Source organism: Erythrolamprus reginae, chromosome 5, assembly GCF_031021105.1.
Source record: "Erythrolamprus reginae isolate rEryReg1 chromosome 5, rEryReg1.hap1, whole genome shotgun sequence".
Taxonomy (NCBI): domain Eukaryota; kingdom Metazoa; phylum Chordata; class Lepidosauria; order Squamata; family Dipsadidae; genus Erythrolamprus; species Erythrolamprus reginae.
The window spans coordinates 77,104,475-77,130,357 of NC_091954.1; the positions used below are offsets into that span (position 1 = coordinate 77,104,475).

Below are 25,883 nucleotides of genomic sequence, written 5' to 3' on the forward strand. Positions count from 1 at the left end.
TCCCATGGAGGGGAGCCTCAGGGGAATTCTAGCAGCACAAAAACGGGTGCTTCGCTGGCAACAGAAGTCCGGAGGGAGGGCATCCCAGCGGCGACCGTGGGTTTGTAAGGTAAAAATAGTTTGTAAGAAGAGGCAAAAAAATCTTAAACCCTGGGTTTGTATCTCGAAAAGTTTGTATGACGAGGTATCACTGTACACAATAAGCAGTGTCTTTTTTATTTTTATCTTTTGCTGCAACATTTCTCTTTTAGGCATTGTTTCCTAGTCTCTTTCAGTTCATCCTTTTTAATTTTTATTATTTTCTTAATTCCACACACCTCAATGTCACTGCATTAGTTAGTCCTTTTTGCTCTGTTGCAAGCCACACTCTTTTCTTGCTGCCCCCCATCCATTTAATGTTATAATGGAAGAGATGAATAGAAATGGTTATCAAAGAGAAAGCACAATCTGATTATTATATAATCTTTTTTACCGGTGATTAATAAATAGGCATAAGGATTAACAGTAAAAGAACTTATTTAAAGTATAGAAAATGTATTAGTTAATATAATAAATAGAGTTAAATAAAGAACAATGGGATTGTTATAAAATTAGATACTTAAAGGTATTGGAAATTAAGCCAAGATGAGGTTAAATAATGAATGATTTTATATTCTTAATGTTGGCACAAAATATTTGTACCCAGGTGACACACTGGTTAGTGGAAAATTGATTGTTTATATAAAAATAAAACTAAAAAAAAAACTAAAAAGTATTTGGCCTCAGATGAATATCCAGTTGTACAACTTATCTACTTGCATAGCATTATGTATACTAATGTTTTCAGTTTTATTGATATGGGTCTTTTTTCTGCTGGATTTTAGACAAAAAAAGAAAATGTCTATAATTAAATTGCTCCTAAGGAGAGGTGCTGATCCAAATATTTCCAACATCCCTATGCATGTACTGTTCTTTGCTGTTAAATCTGCTGATGCAGAATGTGTGCAAATACTTCTAGAAGCTGGAGCAAGAACTGACATACGACTTCCCACCAAAGTAGGATATTTTGTTTTTATGGGATAGTCTTAAAAACATTTATGGGATAGTCTTAAAAACTACAGTTTTAACTTACGATAAGATGTAACAGCTTTGACACAAATTTTAATACTTCCAGTGTGCATCACAAATGTCACCCCAAGCCAAAAGTTTGTTAGCTTGCCATATACTTATGAAATCTGTTTTTCTCTTCTGAATCAGGTAGCAAATTAGACACACAAGGAATTTGTCTTGTGTACACCGAGAGCATATGCACCAAGACAAATTCCTTGTATGTCCAATCACACTTGGCCACTAAAGAAATCTATTCTATTCTATTCTATTCTATTCTATTCTATTCATTCATTCATTCATTCATTCATTCATTCATTCATTCATTCATTCATTAGATTTGTATGCCGCCCCTCCCCGCCCCTCTATTCTGTTCCATTCCATTCCATTCCATTCAAATAAAAAGTTTATTTAATCTCATGTGAGTAGTGACTCAGTTAGTGTATATGTTTTTATTTATTTTATTTATTTATCAAATTTAAAGATTACCTATCTCAATCTCAGAGCTATCTGTTGTATCGACATTGCCTAGTGGGTGATTTCTAATTCAAAATTGGTGTCAAAATGAGATGTTGCAATGAAGTTGCATTGGTCTATTTAAAGTGTTTTCCTATAAAATAAGTTGTTAAAAGTGTATCTCTTTTCTAAATCCTTCCAATGTTACAGTACATTCATAATTGTTTAAAGAAATAGACAAATATTTGAAACCCATTTATTTCAATGATTTATGCTTTAAGCATATCAAATTTAAGCTGCACATAAATTGTTTATGGTGCTTGTATTAATTTAAAAAAGCATGTTCGGTCTATTATGTTCTCTGTTCCTGTTTCATTGCTACTGATTAATCATTTTAGTAGCTTGGTTCAGAAACTCTTTTAGTGAATTAAGTTGTCATATAACAAGGTTGATTGTATTTGATGAAAATGTTTAGTTTCTTATAATAATGACTTGGGCAATTATATTTATTCTTTTTAGTTGTTAAAACTTAGCTAGTATGGATCAGATGCTCATTTGGGAGCTAGAATATCTTTTTGTCATAATGAGCATTTAATGGACTGAGTGCATACCATGGGGAAAAGTTATAGTAACTTGTTCTTTGCTTTGGGAATAAATGCAGCATTTATTTTCCCAGCTTGGGGGTGTGGCTCCTCTTCATATTGCTGCTGCCCTTCCGGGTATAGAAGGGATTGTAATCACAGAATTACTACTTCATGCTGCTGCAGATCCTGATGTAAGGGCAGAAGATGAGAATGATATATTCCGGCTAGATAAGATTGCAACGAAGGTATTTATTTATTTACTGAATAAATCAGAAGAAAGAGAAAAAACACACAAAATAATAGCAAAATAAACAAATAAACAAAAAGCAATACAACAATGTGTACACACACACACACGGAGTGAGGGAGTGAGGGAGTGGGAGGGAGTGGAAAAGAGAGAGAGAGAAAGAGAAATGGGTAAGAGAGGCTTTTTGAAGCCTCACATACACCCTGCTGTCCCTCCACTTCCCCATACATGCAGATAGACCTTACTAAGCCTCCAGACTTCCAGTAGGACTGTTGGGCCTTTTTCCACTCGAGGAAAGCCTTGAACCTGTGGATGGAAAAAAACAGGCCCAACTGGCTTACTAGAAGTTCGGAAATGAACTTCTGATAGGCCCATTTCACCCTCTTCAGACTCTGAAAGCTTTCCTGAAAGCCTGGGGAAGGTGAAAATGGCCTTCCCCACCGTCCAGAAGGGTGAAAATCAGTTGGCCAGCACACACGTGTGCCATAGGTTTGCCATAATGGCTATAAACGACAGTTAATAGAGATGATTGAAGATCAATGATTGAGAGGTTCCTAAAGAGGATACCAGGTCAATATCTTAAACAGTTACTGTGGAAGACCACTATTAAATAGTTGATGCATTGAGATTAATTAGTAATATGATTTAGAATAAAGCAACTATGTATGCATAAATACAGCTCATGGGACATATGGAAAATGTAATAAACACCTTCTTATTAAATCTTAATGACAGTTAAATCACTGTGTCTTGTAGTAGCCAGATGAGTGTGGATTTGGTCCACAGACTGAAATCATTTGTGAAGATAGGCTGAACATCAGGGACAACAGGCTTAAGAGAAGAATGGCCTACTCCCTAACCATTGATTATCTTTGTAGGAAGTGACAGGGAATGACATTTATGGCTCTTCAATAGTGTTGTCTAATTTCCTTTTCTAGTTTGTTATTGGTGAATCAGTATCTATGATGAAAATGTACAATGAAACCGGACCACCTAAACGTTACTACAGAGAATGTACTATTGTCCCAGAGGAAGGTGGGAGAACACCTCTTCATATTGCTTGTGAAAGGGAAGACAATTTTATGGTAAGTGATAGCTATTGGGATTCTCTGTTACAAATTCTATTGTCCCGTCTCAATTTTTGAATAGCATGTTTTGCAATGGTATTTTTGCATTTGGTATTGGTAAATGCCAAATATTTACCAATAAATAAAAATAATAAATAAAAGTAAAATAAGGTAGCAGCGTCCCCTGCACCTTCGGCATTTAGTCATGCTGGCCACATGACTACGGAGACGTCTTTGAACAGCGCTGGCTCTTTGGCTTTGAAACGGAGATGAGCTGTGCCCCCTAGAGTTGGGAACGACTGCCATATATGTGCGAGGGAAATCTTTATCTGTATCATTACCTTTTAGTAAAGAATTTTATTTTGTAAAAAGAAGAAGTTGTTTATGGTCAACTAGTTCCAGCTTACCAATATGGACAATATTTAAGTCTGAGTTCAAGTTGTTTGAATTTTAATTTCAATCATATGGAATAAATGGACATCCTGGACATATTATATCTAATGCAGATCTCTGGTGTAATCAGTTTTAACCTTCCATTTGTCTAAGTCCTTTGCCCATGTGTTAAATGTGTATAGAATATCAATGCAGGAAGAATGAAATAGCCAAAGGACAATCTGAATTTACGGCCATTGTTAGAAATAAAACTATTTTGCATCTTGTTCTGGAAAAACTCTTGAATGAACAGATGAGTGGCGTTGAGGTAGTAGGGAGGCCACATGAGAGAATCAACCTATCTCCAGAATGACATCCAGATTATTCATTCATAAGGACCAAGGAAACTAACCTAGGTATTATACAGAGAGAGAATGGATTGCAGTAGTCTATACGGTATGCATGGCAACAAGGGCAATAAGAAGAAACATAGGCATTCATGTCTATTCTAAGGCCATCTAAAGATTTGGAGAAGGAAATGGGTAATTTAAAGTACTTTAAGACAACCAGTGGCTGGCTTTTACAGTAAAACTACAACATCACTTTCCTTTAAGGAAGGTGGGTTGTGTTACAGATCATGGTGCTGCATTCTCTCCACTTCTACTATTCCTGTATAGAGTGGATTTCCTATCTATTTCTTAAAATAGCATAGTATTCCTTCAATAAGAAAGAAGATGAAGCCGTTCCTCAAGTCAAGGACACATCAGGGATAGAAATATGCTGTAGTCCATCTGACATTAGACATAATTAATATATCCAATGGGAGTAGCATTTCAAGGATGTCAGGGATTTTCAGGGATTTTTGGAAGGCCAGAAGAGTTGAGGCCTGGAATGACAGGATTTTCACACTCCAATTTTATATTATAAATATAAATTTAATATATAAATGTATATACAGTGGTACCTCATCTTACGAACGCCTCTTCTAATGAACTTTTCAAGATATGAACCCAGTGTTTAAGATTTTTTTGCCTCTTCTTCTGAACTATTTTCACCTTACGAACCAAGCCGCTGATGCTGGGATGAAGGGGTTTCTTTTCCCCCCCTTTTTTGAAGAAAGAAAAGGGAGGGGCGGCTTGGAGGGGGAAAGACTTTGCAGAGAACAGCGTGCTTGCGGAGGCACTGAAAGGGTGTCTTTTGAAGAAAGAAAAGGGAGGGGCGCCCCCTTGCCTTCTTCCTGCCCACTCACCCTTTAGCCTAGCCTTGCTTCTTCCACCCGCCTCCTTTAGCTGCTCCTCCCTGTCCTCTGTTCGCCTCCCTTCTAAAGTTTGGGATTTTCCTGAAGGATTTGCACGCATTATTTGCTTTTACATTGATTCCTATGGGAAACATTGTTTCGTCTTACGAACTTTTCACCTTGCGAACCTCCTCCTGGAACCAATTAAGTTCGTATCATGAGGTACCACTGTATTATACACATCCTCTGGGAGTTGGGCGGTATATAAATAATCTAGCTCTCTAACATCTCATGTATCATTAAATAAATATAATAGTATTAGGCCTCTTTCCATCAAACTTTACTTTGCAAATGTATATACAGATAGAAACAGGTTGTACTGTAATGAATTCAGTGATATTTACTCCTTTGTAAAGGAATAGAGGATTTCAACCTAGATGTTTTTCTTTACTAATACTAGTTGTAGCTGCTCAATTTTCAGCTCCTAACGGAAAGAAAAATCTGGAACAATGTCCCAGGATGGGAGGGTTTCTCCTAAAGTCTTCACCATTTCTACGGTTTTGAGTGTGTTCAGTTCTAGATTGTTCCGCTCGAACCATGAGACTAGTTGTTCATCCTGTCTGTATGCAGTTTCATGGTTGTCTTGAATGAGACCAATCACTTTTGTATCATCTGCAAACTTCAATAGTTTAACAGATGGATCGTTTGAGATGCAATCATTGGTGTATAGAGATTGTACAGGTATTTGATGTGATTTTGCCTAGCTTCACCTGTTACTTCCTAGATAAATATAAATACAATTTGCTTCTTTGTCATCTGTTATTTACTGACATAGATTTCTGTGAGATACCTGAGAAACCTACATTTTATAATTAACCAGATACAAAATCATTCAGTTCATCTAACAATAATTTGCATAAAAATGTTAAATATTAGTTAAGATCCAGAATGCTACATTATTTGTACCTTCTTTGACAGCCTATTGCAGATGTTATTTTTTAGGAGTACAGTGATCCCCCGATCATTGCGGGGGTTCCGTTCCAGGACCCCCCGCAACGAGCGGGTTTTCGCGAAGTAGCGCTGCGGAAGTAAAAACACCATCTGCGCATGCGCAGATGGTGTTTTTACTTCCCAGCAGCGAGGAGCCGAAGATTGGGGTTTCCCCACCGCCCACGCAAACTCCTCGCTGCTGCCGCGCCCGCCGCTCGCCCGCCCTGAAAGGGAAAGCCCCCCCAGGCCGGCTCCGATCCCCCAGGCCGGCTCCGATCGTTTTAAAACAGGCGCAGGGCTTCTCCGCTGACTCCTGGCGAACTTCCCCGCTTTAGGAGTCAGCGGAGAAGCGGCGCGCCTGTTTTAAAATGATCAGAGCCGGCCTGGGAGGGCTTTCCAGCAACCCGGGGGTTGCTGGAAAGCCCTCCCAGGCCGGCTCTGATCGTTTTAAAACAGGCGCGCCGCTTCTCCGCTGACTCCTGGCGAACTTCCCGGGCGAAGGGCGAAGGGCGGGCGAGCGGCGAAGGGCGGGCGAAGGGCGGGTGGCCGGGCGAAGGGCGAGCGGCGAACGGCAGGTGGCCGGGCGAACGGCGTGCGAGCGGGTGCTGGGGGGGGCTTCGCCTTCCCACCAGCAAGAGGGGGAAGACCCAGGGAAGCCGCCCAGCAGCTGATCTGCCCGGCGCCATCTACGCATGCGTGCCCATAGAAAAAAGGGCACGCATGCGCAGATGGTGTTTTGACTTCCGGGTTGAAAAATCGCAAATTAGCCTGTTCGCAATGGTCGGGGACGCAATAACCGGGGGATCACTGTACTCTGTTTTAAAAATAATGAACTGAGCCATGGAGAACAACTTTTCAGCCTGTCTGAGGCCCAACACATCTTTATTTCCTTAACAAAGTTTCCCTGTCATCAATTAACCAACTGATGTATTGAATATCTGTTTATTATGTTAATTAGATTACAGGCTACAAAATTTAATTCGGAAAAATAAATAAGCCAAAAGCTTTCCAGGTAGTTCTTAATTTATGACCATAGTTAAGATCAAAATTTCCATAGCTAAGTGATGTGCTCATTAAGTGAGTTGCATCTGATTTTATAAACTTTTTGCCACCATTGGTTTTTTTAATAAAAAACATGTTGTCTATGGTGCATCCCAGACCACCTGAGATATCCCAGGCTTATATACAGGGGGTGGTCAACAAAATGGAAACACCTTGCAGCTCTCTCGTGGAATCCAGCTTTGTGAAGCTCCCTTCGAACAGTTTTTGTGGAAACTGGGTTCTGTACGTGTCTATTGAGCTCTGCAGTGATTTTAGGAGCTGTGGTCTTGTGATCTGCTCTAACAATTCGCTTTAGAGTCTGATGGTCTCTCTCAGACAACTTCAACTTTCGACCAGACCTGTGCTTGGCTGAGGATGTTTTCCCTTCTCTTTCAAAAGCAGTTATTACTTTTGAGACATTACCTCTTCAAATGCCAAACATTCAGGCACTTTCTGTTACATTAGCACCTGCCATTCGAGCACCAACAATTTGGCCTCTTGAAAATCTGAGAGGGCTGCCATTTCTTGAAGGTTATAACCAATTTCCTTAAATTTCTGTAAAAAAAAGGTAGTTTAAAAAACATCAAATAACAGAATTAAAAAAAACATTAAAATATGTCAAGTTTTGATTGATTTGAACATGTTCAAACATGATGCCAAAAAATCAAGTGTTTCCATTTTTTTGTCCACCCCCTGCAGTTTAAGTATGGTATGATTGTGTTGTATAGTTTTAATGAAGGGTTTTAGATGTTTTTAATATTAGATTTGTTACATTGTTATTTTTTGTTGTGAGCCGCTCCTAATCTACAAAGAGGGGCGGCATACAAATCTAATAAATAATAATAATAATAATAATAATAATAATAATAATAATAATAATAATTATTATTATTATTATTATCTCCCTTAGCCAAGGGTCCGCAGAGATTCTGAGATGCCTATAAGTGAAAGTTAGGAATAGTAAAGATGCATACCACAGGGATTGCTAAAGTTATTGGGGAGATAATTATATGGCATGTCTCTTATATCCTACTCGCAATTGCAGTAATTATCTTGTTGAAAATTCTCTGTCTCAGATGGGTTTTGTTGAGTAGAATGGAGCAGGTTTTTTTCGTTCCTGGAAAGGAAAACTTCTTTCTCCAAGGCAGCGGTCCCCAAACTACGGCCCGCGGGCCGGATGCGGCCCAACGATGTGTTTTAACCGGCCCGTGGCAAGCTCACGAGATTTTACTGGTCGATAAAATAAGCTCCCGAATCTCCTGTCAACTCACCGCGGTCGGCTGCTCAGCGAGGAGAAGGTGGAGAGGCAAGGGGGCGGGGAGGAAAGCGGGCCTGCAATTGGCCCCTTCCTTTGTCGCCTTTAGGGAGAGAAACTGTTGCTGCCCTATGGCAGAGCAGCAACAGTTCTTCTCCCTAAAGGCGAGAAAGAAATTGGCCAATTGCAGGCCCGCTTTCCTCCCCGCCCCCTTGCCTCTCCACCTCCTCCTCCCCTCCTCCTCCGCGGTGAGTGGATGCGAAATTCATGAAAAGGCGATTGGCAATTGAAAAACTGTCCACTGAAAGTCACAGCTAACTGCACCATGGCTACGTTTGCGTGTGGGGGGAAGGCGGCTGCTTGAAAACCCTGACCTCCATTGCCTCCCCCCCACGGCACAAGGCGAGCACACCTCGCCGCTGACACAGGCGGCGGGGACTGCCCTGTCCCCCTGTCCCCCCTGCGCAAAACTACGCAGCCCCAGATCGCTCGCTTCTCCAGCCAGCAAAGCCGACTGCCTGGCTTTGCTGGCTGATGCAGGAAAGGAAAGCGTCACATTTAAAAAGCACGCCACTTTCTGGGACTGCGGCGCCGTGGTGGCCTTCAAGCGCGGCCCTTCGCGGCGCCCCACCACCCGTTCCTGCAGGAAGAGATCGGGCACTTTACCGGGAGGTGGAGGCGGCGTGGGGCCGGACGCTGGGTGCCGGGGAGGGCGAAGGAGTGGACGCGCCTCTCAGCTACAGAGCGGAATGTGGGTGCATATCAGCGGCGGAGTCCGGCGTTGGGGGCCTGGGGCCATGCGGGACCGCTCATCCAGGCGCGCGTGGACCGGCCCCACTCCGCCTCCACCTCCCGGTAAAGTGCCTGATCTCTTCCTGCAGGAACGGGTGGTGGGGCGCCGCGAAGGGCCGCGCTTGAAGGCCACCACGGCGCCGCAGTCCCAGAAAGTGGCGTGCTTTTTAAATGTGACGCTTTCCTTTCCTGCATCAGCCAGCAAAGCCGGGCAGTCGGCTTTGCTGGCTGGAGAAGCGAGCGATCTGGGGCTGCGTAGTTTTGCGCAGGGGGGACAGGGGGACAGGGCAGTCCCCGCCGCCTGTGTCAGCGCCTTGTGTGCTCGCCTTGTGCCGTGGGGGGGAGGCGATGGAGGTCAGGGGTTTTCAAGCAGCCGCCTCCCCCCCACAGAGATAAGAGAGAGAAAGAAAGAGAGGGACAGAGAGAAAGAAAGAGGGACAGAGAGAAAGAAAGAAAGAGAGGGACAGAGAGAAAGAAAGAGAGGGACAGAGAGAAAGAAAGAGAGGGACAGAGAGAAAGAAAGAGAGGGACAGAGAGAAAGAAAGAGGGACAGAGAGTAAGAAAGAGAGGGAGAGAGAGTAAGAAAGAGAGGGACAGAGAGAAAGAAAGAGGGACAGAGAGAAAGAAAGAGAGGGACAGAGAGAAAGAAAGAGAGGGACAGAGAGTAAGAAAGAGAGGGAGAGAGAGTAAGAAAGAGAGGGACAGAGAGAAAGAAAGAGGGACAGAGAGAAAGAAAGAGAGGGACAGAGAGAAAGAAAGAGAGGGACAGAGAGAAAGAAAGAGAGGGACAGAGAGAAAGAAAGAGGGACAGAGAGTAAGAAAGAGAGGGAGAGAGAGTAAGAAAGAGAGGGACAGAGAGAAAGAAAGAGAGGGACAGAGAAAAAGAAAGAGAGGGACAGAGAGAAAGAAAGAGGGACAGAGAAAGGGAGAGAGAGAAAGAGAAAGAAAGGTAGAGAGAAAGAGGGAGAGAGAAAGAGAGTGAGTGAGAGAAAGAGAAGAGAGAGAGAAAGAAAGAGAGAGGGGGGAGAGAAAGGGAAAGATAGAGAGGGAGAGAGAAAGGAAGAGGAGAGATAGAAAGGAGAAGACAGAGAGAGGGAGTGTGCATAGGGATTTGTTCACACGTTTTTTTTAATAGTCCGGCCCTCCAACAGTCTGAGGGACAGTGAACTGGCCCCCTGTGTAAAAAGTTTGGGGACCCCTGCTCCAAGGGTTGAGCACTCCAGTTTATGAGCCTAGCTTTTTCAGAAGACAATATTAATTTAAAAAGATAACAGGGTCATTCCTTGTCAAGTGGACCAGGTGTCCCCACTCAACTTCCTTCAATTTCAATGAAATTTTGCACATATATTCCTTATGGTATAAGATTGAGGTGTGCAAAATAAAATTGAGGTGTGCAAAATAATATGCACACTTTAGTTTTATACCATAAGGAATATAAGGAATATATGTGCAAAGTTGAAATTGAAGGTGGTCGAGTGGGGAAGATTCTGAAAATTGGTCCACTTGACAAAGAATGACCCAGAAATATCTCTTCCCTGTGCTTTAAGTGCAACTGTTGTAATAATTTGCGTAACTTTCATTGAATTATTTAAAGGAAAGGAAAAATACTGTGGAGTGTATAAGCAAAAGAAAGCAAAAGGCAGAGATGAGGAAATGTGTTATGCATAATTGTAGCAGGTTCCAAATTTGGTTATAATAGATTAATGAATAAATTTAGGAGATTATATAGGTGTGTATACATATAAAGATAAAAGGAGAAAGGGTGACAGGTACGGTAATTTTGTTCAAAATATGAGCAAAACAAGTCCTGTCTGTTCAAAAGAATTGGATTGCAACCCATTGTTCTAACATGTAAAGTAAGCCAAATCTCTATTCAAAACAACCTCTCTGTTCAAAAAAAAAGAAAAGAAAAGAAAAGGTGATAGTTATATTGTGAGGAAATGTAAAACAATCATTTTAAAGGTGAACTATTTTGGGAGAAAACCTCTACAGTTTTTTTCAATTAGCATTTTCTGTGTCAATCTGATTTTGATCACACATGTGTTCGTGGAATGACCTACTCATAATAGGGAGATCATGCAAAGAGAGTAGGTTGTTTCTTCATGTACATGAGCCATAGAAGGATAAGTTCTGCATTGGAAGGCCAGCAGAAGACAAAGTGATCTGCAACCTCTAATGACACAAGCATGAGCTGACAAGAACTCAGAGAAGCAAGCAATACTGACAGAGTGAGGTCTATCAGGGCACAAAGAATTGGAGATGACTGGATGACCGAATGATGATAGCATTCATAAATTCCTATATCTGCCCAGCAGTCTAAAAAAATATTATTTACTGTTGTGACTTTGTATTCATTGCACTAGATCCTTAATGTATGATATGTTATTCTGATCTGAATATGTTTATATGCCTGGACATAAGTAAATGTTCAATTTGGAACCAGATTCAGCTTTTTTGCTTCCGGATAAAATAGGTATAATATTTTTGCTTTAAATTTAAAAATGTGACCTAACTTAAATACAGTATATTATTTAAATGTGTCCTATCTACCTACTCACCCATCCCTCCCTCCCTCCATCCATCCATCCAGAAATGACTAGCAGGGGGAATCTTTACCTTTTACTCTTTATTTTAATTAAAAAACAGTATCTGTACTTATTTGTTTTTGTTTTATTCTTCCCTTCAGAATACTGCCAAAGTTATTCATCATCTGTTAGATCACAGTGCAAATCCAAATGTCCTGTGGAGTGGCCATTCCCCTCTTTCACTAGCAGTTGCTAATGGAAATGAACAGGTGTGCAAGGTTCTGTCTTTCCAAACATTTTTAACAACAGTTGTAAGCATTATTTCAAAATCATTTTAATTGTTGCAAACTCAGAACAGTGGTTCCAATTCTTATGTCAACATTTGTAGGTAATATATACAATGATGCTAGAACATAAAATAGACAATAAAGATTCCTTGAAGTATACAGAAAGTTAAAAATATATACATATACAGTGATACCTTGTCTTACGAACTTAATTGGTTCCGGGATGAGGTTCATAAGGTGAAAAATTCGTAAGATGAAACAATGTTTCCCATAGGAATCAATGGAAAAGCAAATAATGCGTGCAACCCCAAAACTCACCCCTTTTGCCTTAAAACGCTGGGAATCCCCGCCTCCGGACTTCCGTTGTCAGCTGAAGCGCCCGTTTTTGCGCTGCTGGGATTCCCATGAGGCTCCCCTCTCTGGGAAACCTCACCTCTGGACTTCCGTGTTTTTGCAATGCTGCAATTTCGTTGAGGCTCCCCTTGCTGGGATTCAAAGCAGCGCCGGCAAAAATGAAGGGAATCCCGGTGAGGGGATCCTCAGCGAAATGCAACAATAAAATCCATCCTTCCACCTGCTGCTTTCCCTTCCCAAAAGAGTTCCAATTCTTTTAATTGTCTACCTTTGTTCAAAAAACCCCTTTGGAGTCTGCAATGCCAAAGGTTTTTTTCCCCCCACCCGGCCTCTCTTCCCCTCTGACAGGGGACTTTATCTCGAAGCCCGGAAGACGAGGACTCTTTTAGTCTCCTGAAAGAAACACCTGGGATCTTCCGGACGGAAGAATTGAAATAAAGCTGCCAGGCATTCCCTCGAATCTCCCCTTGTCTCCTTTGATGGAGGGCGGGGGCAGGTGACAGAGAATGGGAGGGAAGCCGTGAGAGCTTGGCAGAGAGGAGGCAGGGGGCATCATCTTCGTGTCCAGGAAAGAAGGCGGTGGGGCACCCTCGGAAGAAACAGCCGAGGCAAAGCTCTCACTGGTGATCCTGAGCCGCGCGGGGGAGGTGGCTGGAGGCCGGGAGCAGAGCAGGGGGTCGGGACTGGGTGGTGTGTGCAGCCGCCATTTTCACAGCATCTACTTTATGACCGCCATCACCGCTGACAGATGAGCCCCCGCCTCGCCAACCCATCTTGGCAGCGGTGGCTCCTGGGCAGCCTCGGTGTGGCTCTTGGAGTGGGCGGGACGGGTGCCGTTGGTGAAGGTGGGGCGGGGAGACAGGTGAGGCGGCCAGGCGGGAAGGCGGCAGTTCTAGGCTCTGCTGCCTGTCCAGGAGCGGAAAGTTCCACCCTTCCCCACACCCAGCTTTGGCTCCCCGCGGGCTTCTGGCAGGAGGGGGCAGTGGGTGATGGATGGCCAGGGCTCCCACGGACACATTTTGGCAGCGACATGGGGGAAATCCCCTCTCGCCCACTGCTTCTTTGCTTGCCACTGTTTTTTTTAAGCCTTAAAGTTTTGGATTTTCCTAATGGGTTTACATGCATTATTCGCTTTTACATTGATTCCTTTTTAAAAAAATATTTTTATTAAATTTTCATAAAATAGACGAACAGACACACATACATTTAACACAAAATTGGGGTTGTATTGCCCCGCTTATCTCAAAAGTATAAATTTGAATATAGAAAAAAGAATACACATTTAAATACAATTCATTATTATAAATGTTAAGAAATAATTTGTTAAACTTCTCATTATAATTTTTCATATTTAAGCTAATTCTAATATAAATTCAAAATTCATCTCATAATAATTCTTCATATGTAAACTAATTCTAATAAATTTCTAAAAAGAAAACATATTCTAACTAATTCTATTATAACACATAAATCTTATCTTTGCCGAAACAATTCACTCATTTATTTAATTGTTTTCATTAACCTTCTATTGTTTCTTCTTATTTATCCATATATAAACTTTGTTCCATGTATCATAAAATTCCGTATCTTCTTGATCATTTAAGCATCTTGTCATCATATCCATTTCAGCGCAATCTAATATTTTTGTAATAACTTCTTCCTCTTTGGGGATATTCTCCCCTTTCCAATTTTGCGCATATATTATCCTAGCCCGCTTTTACATTGATTCCTATGGGAAAAATTCTACTTACAAACTTTTCTACTTAAGAACCTGGTCATGGAATGAATTAAGTTCATAAGTAGAGGTACCACTGTATATGGTTCAAATAATTTATAGTCAACACTATTGCTAAAAGCTACAAATCTATTGATTTGGATTTTAAAATTACTATTAAAGTTCCACTAAGAGTTGGAGAGATCAACAGAGAATGACAATAATTTACAGTCACACTACCTATAGATGGTAATGTTCACATTGTTAGGAATTTTCTTTTGTTAGTTTGACTGGTTTTATATTTAGGAAATTGGTGATGTTAGAAGATAAATTTTCAATCAGGTTTCTCCATGGGCAGGAAGAACTTGAATTCTTCTTCCTGCAGTCCCATTTGACAATTGAGAGTGCCACACAAATGTCCAATTATTTTTAACTTATTTTTTTATTTTAATTGCAAATTGGATGGATTATAGATTTATTTATTACAAAATACTTATTTTATGTCCTATATTACATTCAATAACAGTACAAACCTTTACCATGACCTTTAGGCCAGAAAAAAAACCTGCCTAAAATACGTACACCTAAAATTATTGAAAACATTAAAAAGAAAGTATTGATACAATAAAATTACATAAAAATAAAATTTATAGCATAGCATTTTGCTGAAATTTGGAAAACCTTCTGAAAGTGTCGAGAGAGACCTGGCTTTTATCTCAGGCATTGGATGGTGCTACCCTGAATCATGTTAAGTAGACAACTGTATTAATTGAATGGGTAAATAGAAATAAATATCATTTATTTCATATTCCTTAACGAATAGATGATGCAGAGGAATGATTCAGTTCAGAAATAGTTCTTTATTATGCCATGCCACAATAGCCTTCTAAACATATGAGTATTCATATTGGTACGTGTTAATGTGTATAAACCCCCAACACTTTACCCTTGGATTATCCACGGTTGACCTATCCAGATTCCTAAAAGGTCAGTAAGGGGTGAGTACAAGTGCACTAGAGTGCCTTCCGTCCCCTGTCCTATTGCTCTCCTATATCTCCTATACCTTCTATTCCTATATCTCTTCTTCTATTCTTTCATTGATATGTTCTATTCCTATAACTTCTATTCTTTCTTAGATATATTTTACTATGAGTATATCCTCTATAACCTCCTTCATGTATTTTAATATGTGTATACCCACTAAAACCCCCATTGTGTATTGGACAAAATAATCAATCAATCAATCAATCAATCAAATAGTAATAGTCAAAAAGTGTATCTCATGGCCAAAGACTTGTGCTTGCAGTTTCTTTCTTTGGCCTTTGGCTGCAAACAAGCGAGATTAGACATTTCTCATCATATTCTTGCCCTAGCTCATCCTATGAATCCTTCTGCTACACCAGAGTAGCAGAGTACTACACCAGAGTAAGACATTACTGCTGGAGGACCTATCCTATCTAATTAGTCCCTTACTGTGGAGTGAGCCTCATATTTAGCTCTGGACAAGAACAAAGGGAGAAGCAGGGAAAATAGTTTTGTGTCTTTATCTGAAACTATGTAGAATTCCCTGTTTTGGTTATTTTTAATGGATGAAATCACTACTCTTAACAATGTGGAAGCCAATTCATGGACACCAATTTCTCTTTAAATCCCTAACAAAAATATTGGATTGGCAATTTTTAGCTCTACCCAAATTTTGCTCAGGCAAGGCATCTGAATAATATTCAGGAGAAGATTTCCTTTTATTTCTCCTACATTTAGGCAGTAGCTGAACTTCTGGTTGGTGGAGCTGACCCAAATCTACCTTTAGGCCAAGGTATTGCAAGTGCCTTGTGTGCTGTTATTAATCCTGCATATGAACAAAGTGGGACACTAACAGCTAAGATGGTGCTGGTAAGACAAGTGTTGCATTTTTGGTTACTCTTTTCCAGATAAAGATTGTAAACTTTTCTAATTCTCCTGCCAAAACAAAAGTAAAATTAAATTAAAGTCATGGTGAAGCAGGATGGAAAAGCCATGAAAAGGCTCAAGGCTCAAAGAATCAGAAATAGAGCTGATACAAATTTTTAATGTTATGGGGAGAGGTCAGCATATTGGATGGCTGAGAGACCCGGGGGTTGAGTGAACTGTAGATGGCATTGACAGTTTGCCCGTCTTCCCAATATACTTACATAAATAATCATATATAAAACCTCATTCTCTATATCCCACAAAGCAAAAAGAAGCTATATCTCCATATTAAGTTTGGTTGTGGTTCAACTTTAATACAAATTAAATTGTACATCTGATTATCCAGAACTTCATTTTTCCATCGTAATATAATGGCTTAAGAAGAAAATACTGAAACATTAACAAATATGCTTTTTCATTATTAATGTAATTAAGTTTATAGACATGTATGTGAACAACTTGTTTGCAAGTTGCAAACATTAACTGAATCTTGTGTATCTTCCTGAAGACATGTTGTATAGTTATGCCTTGTTTCTATTCAAATGCTAGCAATGAATCTATGACCTTCAAATTGGACTACTGTATATTGATTTGCTATGTGTAACATTGGTGGACATGGTTGCATATGAATCTTGATGTCCTTCATTTATTTTCTTCTCTATTTAGATTGATACTCTCATAGCAGCAGGTGCAGATATGTTGTTGCCAATTACTCTTAATGATGAGTGTAGGTCTGCAGTGGGGACAGTTGTGGACTATACATATTTCAAATATTATCAGGTATCTTTTCCCATATTTGAAAGTTCAAAATATGATGTATATACAGTTCTGTGTTTTGAGGAGTGTAATTTTTTGCTACTGTTCAATTTGTTATATGGAAGTAAGAGTCATTTATGAAAACTTAAAAGTAATTGAAATAAGGTATTTAAATATAATGGTAAAACAAGAGATAGAGTGAAGAATGAATAGGATTAATTAATTAATGGATCAAATATTAAAATAACTACTACAAAAGAACTATCTTGACGTGATGTAATTATATGGAGAAAATCAATGAAGGTTCAATACCTTATGGTATGGTTAAAAAGAGAATGATTGAGAAAGTCATGGTTAGATGGAAGTGATTGTTGAGAAAGTTAAGGAGCTCATAGAAAACTATTGTGGCAATAGATATAGGGAAACAAGGATGATTTATAAATGGAAAGGTCTGGCGAATGGTGTTGATGTAAATGAGATTTATTTAGATTTCTTTTTCCTTTCTCTTTTTCTTGAATGCCATTTATTTAATACTTCCAATTTTTCTTTGCATTATACCGATTGCTTATTTTGAAGTGTATTACATATACGCTTTTGCAATTTTTGAAAACTCTTTTCTCGTTTTCTTTGATCAACATTTGCTGGTGCTGTCTGGAATTAAGTAAACCTGTGTTTCAGACGCATATAGATAACCTAGAATGTAGTTGAGATGCTTCAGTAACCATCAGTGCTTCTGCCCAGAGCTCTACATGTGCCAAAACATCTGTGCTACATTATCATGGATAAAGGCAATGGATAGAAAGATGGCTTTTTATAGTTGCTTACTTGCTTTCATCAAAATACACTGGGTTTTGACTTTATTTGTATTTTACCCTTCTGTTTATAAATCACTTGCAAATAATATATTGTTACATTACAGGAAACAATATTATCAATATCTGTTAAAGACATATTTTTATTAATGCAAGCATGGAAATAGAATCACTGGTGAATTTATTTCCCTTGCATGTAGAAAAGTGCAGAAAGGAATATTCTAGAGACCGACTTTCTAAATGCCTGCTAGAAAAATTAGAAATTAAGTAAAAAAAACCATAGGTGGCATTGTTTTTATCAGGAAACAGATTATAAATTTTGGGAATTTATAATGGGAATTTATGGGAAACTGGCAAGGCACATCAGAAATCACGACCGCGTGACTGCAACTTGCTACAATGCCATAATCTCATGTGGATGCCTAGTGCCCAGACCACAATTGTGTGACTGTATGTATGCTGTAATTGTTGGAACTATAAGGATGTATCATTTGCTTGGCTTCATATTAGATTTGAAAATTGCTAGATGAATGGTCATAACTCAAGGACTATCTGACTACCTGACCAAATGAGTTATGATGGCATAGTGGTTAGAAGGCTAATTCTGGCGACCGGCAGCAGTTCGATTCTCACCAGCTCAAGGTTGACTCAACCTTTCATCCTTCTGAGATGAGTTAAAAAAATGGACCCAGATTGTTGGGGACAATATGCTGACTCTATCCTTTGTACAGTAACTCTATAAACTGCTTAGAGAGGGCTGTAAAGCACTATGATATGGTATATAAATCTAGGTGCTATTGCTATCTATGCTTTTTACTTTATGCACATTCCCTAGTTACATATCAAAAACAATGCTTATGTATTGTAGGATAAAAGACTGTTGCATACTCCCTTGCATTCTCTGACACCAGTAGAGAGGGAGACATTTGCATTTCGACGAAAAATGCTGGATTTTATCATTGAACGGCTTCGTGAGTCTGTCATCGAAAAGGAAAAACAGTGGGATGAAGACGAACTTAGGAAAATAAAAATTGGTGAGCCCAACTTAGATTTTAAAATTAAAAAACAATATAAAAATTGTAGACTTGGATTAGAATACTTAAGGCAGAGGTGTTTTGTAGCAGTTGGAGATTATTTAAAAATATGAACCTAAAAAGTTAAACTTGGTATTCATTGTCAACTTTCCTCCTAGCACCTGGGGAATGTAGTAATGTGATACCACCTTGTTATCTTTTTGTATTCACAAGGTATACTGTACTGAGACAAAAATGAGGCTAAAGATGTTGATACTGTACTTGTATGCAATCCTTATAATGTTTAATTTCATTCTCAGACATTGAAATTTGTTTGGAAATTTGTTTGTTTTTATTTAAAACATTGGCTAATAGTGCTAACAATTCTGAAAACGTAAGATTGACTCTGGCATTTAGGAAAGCAACAATAGCTTTCATGAGATCTGTTTTAATAATAGATGGATGAAAATGCCAAATTCGGCATGAATACCTGGTTGACTGAGCAGCCAGTAATAATGGGATGGGGGGGGGGAGAGAATAGTGAAAACTGAACAAATCAAGATACCCCATAGAAATAACATCAAGAGATTGGATGAAGATGATCACTACACTTGGGCAATCCTCTAAACTGACATCATCACACACACTGTAATCAAGAAGGATGTTAGAAAGAATACAATTATGAGAGCAGTGAATATCTTAAAGTCCAAACTCAGCTGAGGAAATATCAAGACAATTAACTAATCTGGTCATTAGATGTACAGCTGGAACAGTAGGCTAGAGTGAAGCAGAACTAAAAGCCCTGAAAAGAAAAACCAAAAAAATAATGGCAATGAATTTTGCTTTTCATATACACATCAGTGTTGACAGATTGTACTTATCAAGAAAAATAGGTGAATAATGTTGCAAGTACACCAGACAGCTGAAGAAGAAAAAAGGGCATTGGAAGAATATCTGAAGGACAGTGAAGATGATATATTAAAGCTAGCATACTAAGGAATGCTGGCTTACTGAGTTGTGGAGAGATTAAACTGGCCTTCATGATGTTCTGTCTGGGTCACTCCGGAAGCTATGACCAACCCCAAAAGATAAGCCAGACACACCGGTTGAAACCAAACACAGTTTTATAATGGTAAAGAGAAAAGAAGCCAACAGAAAATGTCCTTACAGATCAGGAAAACACTGGAACTCCAAATAGATACACAAAGGCAATTGTTCATACAGAAAAACTGGATCCTTAATGCCAGACGAGGCTGTTGAGGCAACAGACACACACCTCCCACCAATCTTCAAGGCTGCTGGGCCACGAGCCAGGAACAAAAACGCTGAGAGAAAATGCAGATAACACCAACTCCCCTTTGATAACACTCCACACTGCCGGAATGGTTCTCATGCCTTATAAACCCTTCCCTGCTAATGAGGACCACACCCAACCCCCTGGTGTTCCTCATTCAATGCTGATATCTACGCAGTTGATTTCTCCTTTGAGCTATGCGTCTCTGCCGCATACTAATTATGGCTTGTGCGTCATCATCCAGAGACTCCAGGAAATCACAGCTACTTGCTTGAGATAGCCCTTCCCCAGGGCTCCCAGGCCTTGCATCACCTTAAACTTTCGTGACTGCTGTCTGCACTGTCTGACTGCAAAGAACTCTCCTCTCCGCTCTCAGCCTCCCCCGGGCATGAAGCCAGCAGAGACGCAGCTGGTCTTTGATCTGGCTCAGGCTGAACCACAACACATGAAAGACCCAATGAAGAATAGGAAAGAAATAGTAAGGTGAAATTTTATATGGCCAGTACATTTTTTTTAAAAAAGTCAGGAAAGATAAATAAACAACAAGACCTGACAATGGCCAAGAGCAGGAAAGTTGAAGAAAGAGATCGAGGGGCTAAAACTGGCTACACAAGACCAAGCCTTAATAACGAATGCATACAAAGCCAGAATTGGAGAAGATAGCAACAGATAGCAAAAGCCGCCTATGCAAAGAAGCTGAAAAAAACTTAGGACTCTTAATTAACTGCTGTTGTGAGTGTTCCCTGTCAGCTTTTGGAAATGTCAAATTCAGAAGACGAAGACAATGTAGAAGCTGTTAATTATCCTTATTTAAGAGATGTGGAGGAGGCTAGTGGTGAAAAAGATTTGATAGAACCTCCATCTGATGAAAGTATGGAGAGATTCTTACTCTCCATAGTGGGGGTGTAGAGAACAGTCCTTGGTTAAGTGCCAAATTCCGAAGGTTGGAGAAAAGGAGGGACGAACTTGGGGGAAAGATTTTGAAATGCTATGCAGAGTGTGTAAATTAATTAATTACATCACATCCGGGAATTGAACGTAAGAGATAAATGTTTTTCTTCAAAGTGCTATAAACAAGATGGATGTGTTTGCCATTTCTCCCGAGAAGTGACTTTTATATTTTAATAATAACCTTCCTAACCCAAGGCTTGGGTTATATTTTCAAGAAATCCCATTTGTCTGCAAGGAAGAACTGTCGGGACCTTAAAATAGTGAAAGTAATAGAAAATGAAGAAGTAATATATCCTGGGAATTTAGCCTTCAAACAGACAAGAAACTGCCACATAACACCCCAGACTTAACAATTGTTGATAAGAAGGACAAACAAGTCTGGCGAGTGGAGACAGCAGAAGAGAAGAGAAAGAACTGGAGAAGATCACAAATACAATGACCTGCAAATAGAAGTAGAATGATTGTGGCAAAAGAAAAAAAGACAGTACCAATAGTTATAGGTGCCTTGGATGCAACCTCAAAACTTCCGGAGCATCACTTGAGCACCATCAGCATTGACAAAATCACTGTCAGTCAACTGCAAAAGGAATTAGTTGGAAAAACTTACATACTGTAATGATACATTTAACACCAGCAAATAATAACCTCCCTAACCCAAGGCTTGGGAAGGACTTGAAAGGTGGCTAAAAATGGCAAATACTGTACAAACATCTGGCTGACTATGCAAAAAACCATACCTTTAACACCATCAAACAAGAACATCTGCCTATTCTAGGTCCTTGGAAAATTAGATAAAAATGCCAAAACCACTTTAAACATGTGACTATGTGACAAACCAATAATAATAATAATAATAATAATAATAATAATAATAATAATAATAATAATAATAATAATAATAATAATAATAATAATTGCATTTCAGCTTCCTCAGGAGTAAGAAAGAAATCTATAAATACCTCTTTAGGACTATTACCAGACGTAGATTCGTCAAAGTAAGTCCTATGAATCAAAATTTAATTTGCTTGTACTTATAGATGGTTGTGATAGTTGGTTTTAATATTGTTGTCATCACTAGTGGAAGCAGACATATAAATTGAGTATTCTACTTCAGAACGCAAAATTATGTTCTCTTTAAGCTATTTGGTCTTCATATAGCTTCTAAAATAGATGTCCTAAATCCAGATATGAGCCCCGTTTTAATTTTAAATTTAGTATCTATAATATTGTTGTGTATTGTTTATTGCTAAAAAAAAATAAAGGGAACACTTAAAAAACAGAACATAACTTCAGGTAAATCAAACTTTTGTGAACTCAAACTGTCCACTTAGGAAACAACACTGATTGACAGTCAATTTCATGTGCTGTTGTGCAAATGGAATAGTTGTGCAAATGAAATATTCCATGAGAATATTTCCTTCATTCAAATCTAGGATGTGTTATTTGAATGTTCCCTTTATTTTTTTGAGCAGTATAGTATATGTATATATATATGTATATATAGATGTATTCATGCACCTATATATACAGTATATATACTATATATATATGTGTGTGTGAGTGTGTGTGTGTGTATATATATATATGATTCGACACAAAAATATGTAACCCTTCCCTGGTGCAGAGCTGAAGGGATTGGATACTGTAGCCTAGAGGTTAATTCTCTGCCTTACAAGGCAAAGGTTGCAGGTTCAAGTCTCAGTGAGGGTATGGCTAGCTGATGAGGCCAAATAAGGCCGAAATAGATCTATCCTAGTCTCCCTTAATTTTCAAATTCAGCAAAAAACATGTGACATATGTATGTATGTATGTATGTATGTATCAAATATTTTTAGCTGAAATTTTAAAATTAAGGGAGACTAGGATATGTACTATATATATGTAGATTATTCTGAGTTCGGGTTTTGCCCCGTGTAATATTTTGAATGTCTATGCGACGTTTCGGTGAAATCACATTCACCATCATCAGGCTGAAGTTGTAAGCTTCGTGCTGCTGTATCTATGTGTTCGTCCTAGAACAAGGACAGAAACACCAGCCTGAAGATGACGAGTGGGACCTCGTCAAAACGTCGCCAGAAATGTCCAAATCCTACACGGGAAGAAACCCGAATATACCGAGACCATCATATAAATATAAACATATATATAAACAAGTAAAACATGTGAACCATATATGTATGTATGTATGTATGTATGTATGTATGTATGTATGTATATATGTAACATTTTTTTGCTGGTAATGAAAAGGAAGGGAGACTACTACAGATCTATTTTGGACATATTTGCCTTCATCAGGTAGCCACACCCTCATATATACAGTATATACAGTGGTACTTCTACTTAAGAACGCCTCTACTTAAGAACTTTTCTAGATAAGAACTGGATGTTCAAGATTTTTTTGCCTCTTCTTAAGAACCATTTTCTACTTAAGAATCCAAGCCCGGAAAAATTTTCCAGGAAATTTGAGAGCGGCATGAAGGCCTGGCCAGTTTCCTGCCTTTCCCCCTTTAATCCCAGCCATCTCGGGCTTTTCTGGGCTGCCAGAGGAGCCTTTTGGTGGTGCTCTCCCTTTCGCACGCCTGGGTTTCTCTCTCTGGTGCAGTGTATGGAGGGCAGCCTCGCGGCAGGTGTATGGGAGGCGCGTGCTACTCTTCGCCGCCTCAGAGTCCCTCTCTTTTTTTTTAAGCCTTAGAGTATTGGATTTTTTTGATTCCCCTCCCCCCCCTTTTTTTTTTGATTCCCCTTCGGCAGCGACTGTCCTCCTCCTCTTCTTCCTCCTCCTCCTCCCACCCAAATTCCGAGCTTTTATTTCTTTCCTAATGAGTTTGCACGCATTATTTGCTTTTACATTGATTCCTACGGGGAAAATTGCTTCTACTTACCAACTTTTCTACTTAAGAACCTGGTCATGGAACGGATTAAGTTCTTAAGTAGAGGTACCACTGTATATATTTTTCTGTCGAATCACCCTCGTATGCCCAAGTATGGGAGGAGCTTAATGCTTCCTTTTGCTTCTCAGCCCAACCCAGGGCCATTTCCAAGGTAATTAATTAATTTATTTATAGCCAACAAACTACTGTATATTCTGTATGTGTAACATGTTTTTGCTGAATTTGAAAATTAAGGAAGACTAGGATAGTCTCCCTTAATTTTCAAATTCAGAAAAAACATGTGACACACACACACAAATACGTATGTATGTGTGTGTGTGTGTGTGTATGTATGTATATATGTTGTTTTTTATTATTACAGTGGATTTACATCTTGTGGACATAACAGTGAGGGTCATCTGGACCATTCTAGACTCATTACATCACTGACCAACTCAGGAAGGCCATTTCCCTTTAAGCAGGACTATTTAATACAAAGAGATCTTTTCCACCATCATTGTCCTCCTTATTTATTTATCTATAGCAGTGATTTTCAACCTTTTTTGAGCCGCGGCACATTTTTTACATTTACGAAACCCTGGGTCACATTGAGGGGGGGGCAGTGGCTAAAAAAAGTTTGGACAAAAAAATTATCTCTCTCTTCCTCTCTTTCGCTCTATTTCTCTCTCCCTCCCTCTTTCTCTCCCTTTCTCTTTCTTTCTCTCTCTTTCCATCCCTCTTTCTTTCTCTTCCTTCCTCTCTTTTTTGCTCTCTTTCTCTCTCCCTCCCTCCCTCCCTCTATGTCTTTCTCTCTCTCTCCTTCCCTCCCTCTCTTTCTCTCTCTCTCTTTCTTTCTCTCTCTCTCTCTTTCTCTCTCTGAGCTTCGCGGCACACCTGACCATGTCTCGCGGCACACTAGTGTGCCACGGCACACTGGTTGAAAAACACTGATCTATAGGAATGAGGTTGCTCCGTGGTGGTGGTGGGGCAACATTCTACATCCTGGGCTTTTTTAAAGTCAGTATTCAGATTTCTTTTGGGTGTGGTGTAAAAATGATTAGATTAAAACAAATTAAGAAAATAAGCACTGGTAAAAGTTGCTTATTGTCTGTATTCATTGGCAAGCCCATAAAAAGTCTCCGGAGAGGGGCGGCATACAAATCAAATAAATAAATAAAATAAAATAAATAAATGAACTTGGGGGAGCTTAATTTGAGGGAGTTTAATTAGAAGATTAAGAGACAGCATGGGTATATGATAGGAAATTACTGAAATAACTTTAGAATCACAGCATAAGGAAACAAGTGTTGAAGATCAAAACTCTTGATATACAGAATAATACATATTGCAACTTTTTAATATTTGAGCAAATTTCTTCGTTATGTGTGTGTTCCAAAAGGTTTACCTGTTATATCCCTGATCTTTCTTGCAACCACATTTTTTTTTAAAAAAAAACCAGGCCGCTCTTCTTTAAATACTGCTACCAGTGTGGTCGATCCGTTGGTGTGACCCTATCACCTTGCCAACATTGTTTTGAGATCTTCACTTGCAGCAAGTCTTGCAAAGTGAAGGCTTGGAATGAACGCCACAAGCGAGAGTGTTCACAAACAGGTAAGTGGGGCTGATGGCTTGCAGAACAAAGTGATTTAATTAGTATCTGTAAACGTCAACAGTTATCTATCCTTATGAAAACTTATCTTGATGAAAACAACTCAGCTAAACCAAACTTAAATTGAAGAAGTAACTTGTGTTTTTTTAAAAATATATTGGTTTTGCACATTGAAATTAACATAAAACAAACATAAAATGGTGCACAGTGCATGTGCCCATCACCCGACTGACAATCCCACCACCACCACCACCAATTGCGGGGGGTTCAAACATTTACTAATTTATATTCTTTTATTTCCTTAGCTCTACTTTGCATTTGTTTACTGTTGAAAGAGTGATTGGAGTTTATTTTTCATATTTTCGTCACAAATTCTACTCAGCATATAATCTTTCACCTTATTCCATCGTACCATCAGCTTCTCCAATTTATTGAAGAAGTAACTTGAACAGTTCACATATAAAATCTGCAGTAAAATTTATTTATTTACTTATTTAATTTACTTAAAACATTTATACAGCTACCTATATTTGGGCAGCTCACAATAAAGATACATACATACATACATACATACATACATACATACATACATACATACATACATACATACATACACAGACA

General features: G+C 39.2%; 1 protein-coding gene across 4 annotated transcripts in view; it reads left to right on the top strand.

The window, feature by feature from the left end:
* The window catches only part of ANKMY1 (ankyrin repeat and MYND domain containing 1), a 57,900-nt gene that overhangs the window by 20,212 nt on the left and 11,805 nt on the right, over nt 1-25,883 (top strand). For 3 of the 4 annotated variants that reach the window (XM_070753242.1, XM_070753243.1, XM_070753245.1), the window contains 9 exons: nt 864-1,035; nt 2,219-2,371; nt 3,312-3,458; nt 11,814-11,921; nt 15,769-15,900; nt 16,624-16,737; nt 18,394-18,559; nt 21,709-21,778; nt 25,113-25,264. In XM_070753242.1, coding sequence (XP_070609343.1) covers nt 864-1,035; nt 2,219-2,371; nt 3,312-3,458; nt 11,814-11,921; nt 15,769-15,900; nt 16,624-16,737; nt 18,394-18,559; nt 21,709-21,778; nt 25,113-25,264 — 1,214 coding nt within the window. The remainder of the gene's footprint in view (nt 1-863; nt 1,036-2,218; nt 2,372-3,311; nt 3,459-11,813; nt 11,922-15,768; nt 15,901-16,623; nt 16,738-18,393; nt 18,560-21,708; nt 21,779-25,112; nt 25,265-25,883) is intronic. The other variant, XM_070753244.1, reaches the window with a different exon arrangement.